Below are 9,922 nucleotides of genomic sequence, written 5' to 3'. Positions count from 1 at the left end.
AGTGCTCCTCACACCCCCTCGGACACCGGAGTGACTGGGGAGCGGCAATCCCGCCTGCAGCTCCATGGGAACACCAAGTGCTCCTCACACCCCCTTGGACACCAGAGTGACCGGGCAGAGACCTTCCCGCCTGCAGCTCCGTGGGAACATGGAGTGCTCCTCACACCCCCTCGGACAGTCAAGTCCCTGTGCGCGGCCGTGCTCCGTGCGGGAGCGCCGTCTCCGCGGGCACTTGCACAGCACTCACCTGGTGCTGAGGCTCGCTCGGCCGCTGCCGCGTCCCGATGCCGCGGCACACGGGGCCGTGCCCGGGGCTCTGCAAGGTGCCACTGCCCCGCACGCTCCTGCAGGCCTCCCCGCAGCGCTGCGCTTTGCCCCGGGGAGCGCCAGCCCTTCCTCCGCTCACAGGGAGCAGGGCTCAGAGTGGGGCAGCCACGGGAGGCACCAGGTGCTGCTCATGACCTGAGCTGGAAAGCCACACCTGCGCCCCATGGAAAATCAGGAAACAGGAAGGAGTGAAGGGGGGTTTCTAAGCAGCATGGCAACTTCACCTGCATCACAAGAAATGCCGCTCTGGTGCCAGAGCAGAGTATGCTATAGGCCATACAATTGCACTCAATCATGAAGGTCTTTTCCAACCATAATGATTCCCATTCCATACAAGAACTGCTCCTCCAGGGCGGTGCTGGGCTCCTGGACCTGCTTGGTGCAGGCTCTGAGCCTTGACCAGTTATATTCTGCTATAGGAAATGCTGAAGGGTGAGGATGCTTTTTTGTTTTGAAAATATTGCAAAAGAAAGAACATTTGGGGTTTACTCTTAATTAACACACACTTCCATCCCTGCCCAGGGGGATGTTACTTTGCAGGGGGGAGAGGGGAGTTGTTGGTGGTTGCTTTTATTCATTTAATTTTTATTAAAGAGGTTATGATTACTACAGAGAACTACCTTGGTGCAGCTGCAATTTACTTTGAGAAATTAAGGATTGTTATCTTGACAGGGACAAGATCTATAATCAGCTTCAAATTTGTCTTTAAACGATAATATACATGACTTTATCGCAGTTACCAGAAGGGTTCCTAGGAAGCTGCCACACGGGTTGAGCCAAGCATCCGTGCCCTCAGCAGCGCTGTGCCGGGCAGGGGCAGCCCCTCCTCTGCAGCCAAGCGCTAGCCGCGAGGAGCCCGCAGAGGTGAGCGGCGCCGGCAGGGACAGCGGCCGATATTCCCGGGCGGACACTGGGGCTTCCCTGCAAGCCCAACTTACATAAACCACAGCAGGGAACAGGCTTGGAGCAACACCTGGCTCAACATTTATTACCAGTGAGCACGGGACCCGCTCTGCTCCCCGTTGTTTTGCCCCTCCTCGGGTGCTAGACCACCGAGGAGACATGGTCCTTGTCCTTCGCCTGGCTCTACCCGTGGGCTCCAAGCGTCTGTTTGCAACCAGCTCGGCACAGCCACAAGTCGGCAGCAGCTGAACCTGCCATCACAGGCAGCAGTCTGCACGTCATGAACTAGATATATCTTCGTATTTCATAAAAACCTCACTGTCTCAGCACAGAGGCTAAGAACACCAATTCTTAGAATACCTTCTGCAAGGAGCTGTTTTTTCTCTTGAAGAGATGGTCCTCTCCGGCTCAGCACTGTGGACGATACATGAACGCTGTCATATTTTGACGGAACTGCATTTTACTTCTCTAAAGATGAAACACGTGGTATATATTTGCAGGCATAATGTGCTGGTTTGATGGCTGGCCTGTTATTAGACACTGTCCAATCTCATTAATCAGTTTGAATGAGTATTTTTAAGAGTACTACAGGTATTGGAAAAAAGGGATTAGAAACATACTAAGTCATCGAAGTTGATGGGAAGGATCCCTGTTTAATGACAATCATATAAACCACAAAAGTCACGTCCCAGAAAGCAAATGTTTCCTAACTGAAGTAGCATGGAGGATATGCCAAACGACTGGCCTAATCATTGTGTTTATTGGCTCATTTCCACTGTACTCTAAACATGTCCAAAACTCTGTTTAAATGGGCTCAGCACCTGAAATAACTGTACATACTTAGATAATGAAGATGCATCGGGTACAGCTGAAACTCATTAATAACTTCTTAATGGCACGCTGGATTACGGTTTCAAGTGTTTTTCTTGCTCACTAGACACGAAAACAATTATTAGCATAGACACAGAAAATTATTATGCGCCAGACTACAGAAGTATTCCCATTAATATCCTTCTAATGGAAGCTGAGCCCCTAACACACAATTCAGTCCTACAGTTGCGTGCTGGATGGTGGGTACAAAGAGGGTAACAAAAAACTCCAAACTTTTCCAGCATTTCATTTTAATTGAATTTAAAGATGGTGACAATTTTGTATCTTCAACGAAAACATGTATTTTCATATGTAGCATGTTCTTGTGAAATACATAGCGTCAGACAGAAGCCTCTATTCTCATTGGTTCCACAGGGCTCAAGTCATATATTGCTCCAGTATCATCTATACACGAACAATTTTGCAAAGGATTTCAGTTCTCACTGATCTTCTTTTACATTAATTCTCTCCCTTCAGAACAGGCAACAGTTCACCATTTTCTTTTAGCTCCTGTAAAAAAAAAAAAAATATATATATATATATAGACAGATTTTTTTAATGTATATTTTGTGGTTACATTAACAAAATTTCATTACGGGTGGTTTGCAGATAAGAAAATAATTTATTGGCTATTAAAGGAGATAAATTAGATGACCCACTAGAGGTCTCTCTCAAACAATATTATTTAACATCTCTAATGTTACATTTAAATTCTATTTTTTGTCCATTTAGCAAAAGACAAAACTTTTAGGGGGAAGATGCCCTCTTGCCCCATCTCCCTGGGGAATGCCACGTTATTACTTCACAAAGTAAATTACTACCCCTTATAGATATAAATTGCAGATATATTTTGTAGACACACATTTTACAACATTCACAATGTCTCATGCAAAATGAGAGTGATATCCACTCACAGAATCTCTTTCTACTAAACAAACAAGACAGATATTCAGAAGTTATAAATAAGAAATATTTGCTCGCATTACCTTCATGGCTTAATTCAAACTATATGGCTTTTAACGTATTAAGCAGATATTATTTTCCTACATCTCAAGAGAAATATTCCTATATATTCCACAACATCTTATATTAAAACCATTTCCTGATGTTCTCTGCCTCAATTTTATTTCACATCAAGATGCATTATCAAATGTATTTTAAAATACTGGCAACAATATTCATCTACCTGTACAAATTAAGTCTGTGTGAACTAAACACAGTCTAACAATGCAAACAGAAAAAATGTATTTAAATAGCAGGGAAGTGTTCTGCAGCATCCCTGCAATGCCCAGGACTACACTTATTGAAATAACCCATACACGTGTTAAATAAATAAAATTAAAGTAATCTATATAATTTAAGTAATACCAGTATTTTTAGAGCTAAATGAGATTTATTGATCGTATCTTCCCAAGAGTTACAATGTCTGAGGAATTGGCTATAAACCATTCAGACAAGAATAGGCTCAAGAGTATTTGGGGTTTAGAACACTGTGCCTGCTCTCTTACAAAAATCAAAAACCACAGTAACAGATGCAGATCTATTTTTGTTGCTTCAGGGTCTGTTCAAACAACTACAATAAACCTTACTTTTTTTCCAGGAATGAGACTGTTTGCTAGGAAAAAATGTCTCACCCACCTTATTGGAGAAAAGCAATGTCAAAAGTAAAACTAAGCAAGGAAAACCTGTAAAAATGCACCCACGGGGTAGAAATGGTCTTTACAGTAAAGGTAACTGACTGCTGTCAAGAAAACACATTTCACTGCTACATCTTAGCCTATAGGAACACTAGAGATTTAAAGCTCCTTTCAACCAGACGTTGAGATAACGGAAGCCACAGTAAAAGCAACCCAGTCGCTCGATTCCAAATCTCAGGCCACTCCACAGGAATGGCTGTATATGGTAGTGAGAAAACATTTTTATGGTTCTCAACAAATACTCAATTTACATGCCAAAGAGAACTCTGTCAGTCTTACCTTAACAATATCCAAGCCTCCAACCAGTTCACCTTTTACGTATAACTGAGGGTACGTTGGCCAGTTTGAATAGGTTTTTAGTCCTTGCCGCACCTAAGAAAAACAATCTCAAACGTAAACAGGGGCTTTCGTAAAAATAACAACGAAATACAAAGAATGGGAAAGACTTAATTACCTCTTCATCCTCCAGTATGTCAAACGTCTCATAATCAATACTAGAAAGAAAGAAAAAAAAAAGTGGCCTACTATGAGCTTTTGCAATGCAAGACCCACAAAAATCCAAAACATTATGTTTACAAAGCTAGCTTCCAAATCTTCCAGGATATAATTAAAATATATTAAAAAAACAGAGAAAATAGCTACTTAGGCATCAAAAACTAACTGAAAATACAAAAAGGGTGGTTTGCGGTGTTTTTTTCTTTTTCTTTGCAGTCAATAAACACAGCACAAATGAGAGAAATTCACTGTTCCAGTAACCTCTGCGCTCACAGTGTTGTCAGAGTGACCTCACTGTGAAGCAGTCACTTTTCCCAAGTATTTAAGCAACATGTGACACACCACATTGCACCTTGGTATCCAAGCAAATGTAGCAGGCACTTACACCACCAATTTCCACACAGGGACAGTTTGAAACATTTTCAACAAAGAAAAGGATCCTTCTGTAAAGTCTCTCATGAAGAGCTTCCAAACGTCTGATTTACAAAGTGCAGTTTTTGACACAACTGGCTTCCTAAATTAAAGCTTACATACCCGGTATTATTCATGATTTCTATAATTTGCTTGCTGAAGCCACATTTTGCCACCTAGAATGCAGAAAAAAAACCCACAAATGTTAAAAACTATTTTTGCTGAAGTTAAGTCACGTAAATCCTTAGAATTCCAACTCCTCAAATTACACTACCGCTAACATGAATTTTCACTAACATCCTCACCAGATGAGCATTACTGCTAATACTCTTCTCCACTCTTCCTTACACTTCTCCCTGAAGAACTAAACACTGCTGAACATTTCTTTCTTTATGCACTTTGCTAAAGCGAAAGAAAGTTTTCAGAGTGGTAATCACTGTGGTGAAGCAATACGAGGTGAAGGTGTTTTCCACGGGACAGCAGAACTATCCTGAAAACTAATTAGATTTCAGCATTTTCTGAACATTTAAAGTGCCAAAGCTACAGGTAGGTTGTATACAAATGCCTAATATAAATTTGTAAGAAAGAATGTGATTTGGAGCATACTCCACCCTTTCCTCACCCTTTCGGAGACAGTACCTTATGGCCAATAGATAAATAAGTTGCTGTACATATACACAGTTTTCAATTATCTACTGCCAAGTATTTTTTCTTTTTACAGTGACATCTAGAAAATTGTACATTTAATCCAGAGCTCTTGTTGATGTACAAAGAGGGCTCAGGGAACAAATGAGCAAATGAAATGGAAAGAAATCACATGACTGAGCTGAGTTTCTACCTCTGCATCCCTTCTAAAAACACACCCTACAAACATCTCAAAATCTGATCGCTAAATACCATTCCGTTTTGCTCACGGAACGGTGAACAACGTTCACTCCAACGAGGAGTTGAAGGGGAGCTGGGTGCTGTTCTGGTAACCCTGACAGAAAGGACTGCACTGCCTTGCTGTTCAAAGGGGAAACTTCTGCCCCGTGGTTACCCTGTATGAGCATGCAACACAAACAGGATGACCTTTTGGTTTATAGTCATATGCCATTATTTTAATCCTAATTGTAAGCAGTTACCTGTCTTGGGCCCTATCTTTATTTCAGTGCACAAAATAGCTAACAGATGCACTAAAAGACACCAGGTGTTGACCACTCCATGCATGTGAGAAAAGCAGATCATTTATGGCAGGTGGCATTATCCATTAACCTTGAAAACATCTAGCAGCTTTTTTTTTTTCAATGAAACGGTGCTAGAATAACGACACCACAGAAATGAAAAGGGACAGGACACTCAATCCAACAAGGTCAGCAGAGGGAAAAACATGGAATTAGCACCGTGGGTAACAGGCAAATCATTCACCTCGAGCACGGCTGGCTTTGGGAGGAAGCATTCAGAAAATTGGTTTTCTGCAAAAATCACCAATGACCAAGAACAAAAGGACATGCACCCTCACTATCAGTAATTCCTGATAATCTTTACTTTGGGTAAAATACAGACTGCTCTTCTATGACTTACAGAAACACCAGGTAAAAACACAAGTAACTCCCCAGAACTATGAACTCTCACTAACAAAGCAAGAGGAGTGACTGTCGCTAAGTGTTGCAGAACAATAATTCTATTCACTTCTATTCAAAGAGGTTTTAAGCCTTACCTGTTTACTCCCCTTCATAAAAAGCATCACGGGAGCTTTGTTTATCAAAGTTTTAAGCCTACAGGGGACAGGAAGAAAGGAAGACATAAAACAGCTCAATTGTTATCCTAGGTTTTTGTTCAACAGGAAAACAAATTCAAAAAGTGGAAACATAACTTACCAAACGTATTTATAGCAGCACTATAACCAAATGTATTCATTTTTACTGTTCAATTTCATTCACTACAGTTATAAACAATCCTGTTAAATTTTTGCTCTAAAAGTGTTTCTCTAGATTGACCTGTAAGTATCAAGAAGCAATAAATATGAGGAAAAAAACTTCTTTCTGTGATATTTTTAATACAATGTCTATATTTAGTCACATAAGTATTATAATCAGCATTAGAAAGTGCTGTGTCTTAACATTTCTTATTGTTCACAGCTGCTATCCACGGGCCATAAGCCACAAAGGACGAGGCACTACTGAAACTCAGGAGCAGATCCGTGTTGCTCCATCATGTCCTGTCATCTTCAGGCCTATGCTCGGTCCACCCACCAAACCTCCAACACCTCCTCCCCTCTCCTTACAGGAGAGGTTTATTGGGACAACTAGGTTTGCTAGGAAAGAAACAGCAAAGCCTCCTGTCCAGCAGCTTTCTGCCAAAGGCAGTTTCTCTTTCACACAGTGTATGGCAAGCGGGCACTTTCTGTAAAAGGTCACTTTGCATGACTTGCACAACGCAGCCTAATTCTAAACCGGGGAATCTGGGCTCTTTGCAAAATAAAACTAAATGACATGTTGGTGACCTACAGCCCGTGCACATGTGTAAACCTGAACAATTTTTCCAAGCAAGTTGCCCTTAGGGAGAAAACAATGGTAAACTAACAATTTTGCCAGAGGTGAGTCACGGGAGACCAGTTCCCCAGCTGCCAGAAAACCTTTCTGGTAAATTCAAGCTTATTTGCAGAGTTCATTCTCCAGAAGTTTTTCAATTAAGCAGACACAGTTCATTGATGGGAAGAGATCAAATATTGAGAAAAGGATCAGAATTTAGCATTAAATAGGTTGTGCTACTGATATGCCTTCATTTTATTAAGTCTTAACAGGCTCAAACAGCTAGCCCACAGATTGTTTTTATTTTTTTTAAAAAGTGACTATCCTGATAGAGTGAATATAGCTAAAAAGAAAGCCAGTTGCCAAGAAACTACATACAAGGGTAAACACAAATAAAAACTACTTGGTGCTGTAAAAAAAAAAAAGTTCTCATCAAAAACAGAAGGCAGACCTCAGCGGCCTGTGCTGCACTGACCAGAGAAACAAACACGTCTGCCAGGACAGAAATAGCTAACCATGCAACAAGGAGGAACCTGCCACTTGCCTGTTATTTTGTGTATCAGAACTGGAGAAATTTGAAGAAATTTCACATACCTGTTCAGAAAAAAACCTGCTCTTTCTGTAAGGAGACATCTAGCTACATCAACAACTTTATTCTGTGTTTATTAAACACAGTAAGTCATGGACCTTTCACATTACCTTCTCTTCCTCAAAAGACTAAAAACAAAAAAAAAAAACACCTATAAACTCTATGAAGTTACATGCTTTGCAAGTTGGCCAAGCAGAGGAGAGACCAAGGGATACCTTTTAAAATAAAATTTTGGAAAGGGCACACACAGACTATCCCATCTTCACATATAATTTAACCTCAATTAAGCTGTAGATGGTAGGAAGCAATTGATTTCTGTGGCGCAAAAAAGCTACTAGTGTCTTTAGAAGAAGGTTTTCTGACTATACTAACAGTATAGTTTTATATATTTTACGTAAAAAGTCATGTTTACTGTATAGAAAACAAAACACGTTAAACTACTTGAAGTAAAGAGGAGTTCTGCAATTAACAGAAGTTTGGATTTCCTTCCAATAATGTGAAAGACAATGAATTTCTGCAGGAGATTGTTGTAAACACATGAATAGGAAAGAAAACTCAAAAATGAATGCCCCTAACACACAGATATGTCATACCTGTCCTCCAACTTGCACGCCTTCGGACAGATTGTGTCCAGCTCTCCAGAAGCCTCCAGTTCCTAGGGAGATTACAGAGAGCAGAGGAAAAAGAAAGATATGAAAAAGAAAAACTGCTTCTGGTAACCAGAAAGATTAAGACATTTTGCAGTTTCTAACCTTGATAATATCCAGTCCACCTATTAGCTCTCCAGCTACGTATAACTGTGGATAAGTTGGCCAATTAGAATATGTTTTCAGTCCCTGACGAACTTCTTCATCAGAAAAAATATCAAAACTGCTAAATGAAATACCGTGTTTGTTCAGTATCTCCACCATTTGTTTGCTGAAACCTGCAAATATAAAAGGAGAAATTACAAATAATTTTAAACAAAGCATTCCCATATCTGCATTAAACTTTAAGAAATACAAATCTTTCAGGCAGTAACTTCTCATTAGCAGCTCCACTCTACTACTCTGTTTGTGTTAATATTCCCAAATATTATAAAAAGGAAAAAAAAAAAAAAGTTAATTATTGGGCTTATAAAACCAAAGTAATTGAACAGTTTGGTACATCTGGAGCTTCTTTGCATCGAGTGCTCTCAGTAATACCCTTCCTTCATGCACTTTCCTGTCGATCCGAAACACAGCCAAGGCAAAACCAAGAGCAGCCCCCGCCAGCTGCTCCTCGCTCAGAGAAGCTCCTCAAGGAGCCCAGCTGGAGCCCCCGCAGCCCTCCCGCCCCCTCTGCACATCCTCTTCTCTGCCCCTCATTTCCTTCTCCAGCTAATATTAACCTCATTCCCCACTAAAAGTGCATGAGGTTAATCCAAATCAGGATTCAAGCCCACTACTGTGTCACTGATTTAACTTATTTAACTTAGTAATTTGCCTTTTTTTTCTCCCTACTACTGCTTAGAGGTTTCTTCTTTCTACCTCACAGCAAAAGACACCCATTTTCCTTTTTTCTTTAATGTTTACATTCATGCAAGTTTACTACACTTACGGCATGTTCACTTAGGACACCTTCCAGCTGTGACTCATTTTCATTTTGTCCTATTCTGACAATAATTTCTTGCAGGATAGTAGTGAAAATTAAAATGTAAAGATGCCTATTTTATAAATTTATTATGTAGACAATGTTGGAAAAGCTTTTCCCTCCTATAACTAAAAAAAAACAGTATTGCTGTAAAAAAATAGAAGGTTGGAAGGGACCTCTAGAGATCATTCAGTCCAACGCCCTGCACACGCAGGGGCACCTGGAGCACGGGGCACAGGCTGCGTCCAAGCAGGTTTGGGAGATCTCCACAGAAGGAGCCTCCACAGCCTCCCTGGACAGCCTGTTCCAATGTTCCAATCACAGAGCCATTAGGGTTGGAAAAGACCTTCAAGATCATCAAGTCCAAATGAGTGGAGATTGAAATACTACAAAATTTGCAGTCTAGAAACACATAAATCTTCTTTCACTAAAAAGAAACTCATACAAAACTTTCTGAACAAGTCTCCTTACTCTCTATTTTAAATGCACCATTCTCACTCACTAAA

The 9,922-nt window shown here is 40.7% G+C and overlaps 1 protein-coding gene across 1 annotated transcript in view; it reads right to left on the bottom strand.

Annotated features, from left to right (window-relative positions):
• Window positions 1-2,253: 2,253 nt before the first annotated feature.
• GLRX3 (glutaredoxin 3) overlaps window positions 2,254-9,922 on the bottom strand; it is a 20,079-nt gene continuing 12,410 nt past the window's right edge. The window contains exons 5-11 of the mRNA XM_026036230.1: window positions 8,558-8,730; window positions 8,399-8,460; window positions 6,403-6,460; window positions 4,827-4,879; window positions 4,252-4,291; window positions 4,077-4,169; window positions 2,254-2,610 (exon numbers count right to left, since the gene is read on the bottom strand). Of these exons, the coding sequence (XP_025892015.1) occupies window positions 2,560-2,610; window positions 4,077-4,169; window positions 4,252-4,291; window positions 4,827-4,879; window positions 6,403-6,460; window positions 8,399-8,460; window positions 8,558-8,730 (530 nt within the window). The 3' untranslated portion in view covers window positions 2,254-2,559. The remainder of the gene's footprint in view (window positions 2,611-4,076; window positions 4,170-4,251; window positions 4,292-4,826; window positions 4,880-6,402; window positions 6,461-8,398; window positions 8,461-8,557; window positions 8,731-9,922) is intronic.

This window comes from Nothoprocta perdicaria, unplaced genomic scaffold (genome assembly GCF_003342845.1).
Source record: "Nothoprocta perdicaria isolate Ctin4 unplaced genomic scaffold, notPer1 scaffold_172, whole genome shotgun sequence".
NCBI classification, from domain to species: Eukaryota; Metazoa; Chordata; class Aves; order Tinamiformes; family Tinamidae; genus Nothoprocta; species Nothoprocta perdicaria.
This window is presented reverse-complemented; position numbering and strand designations above follow the sequence as displayed.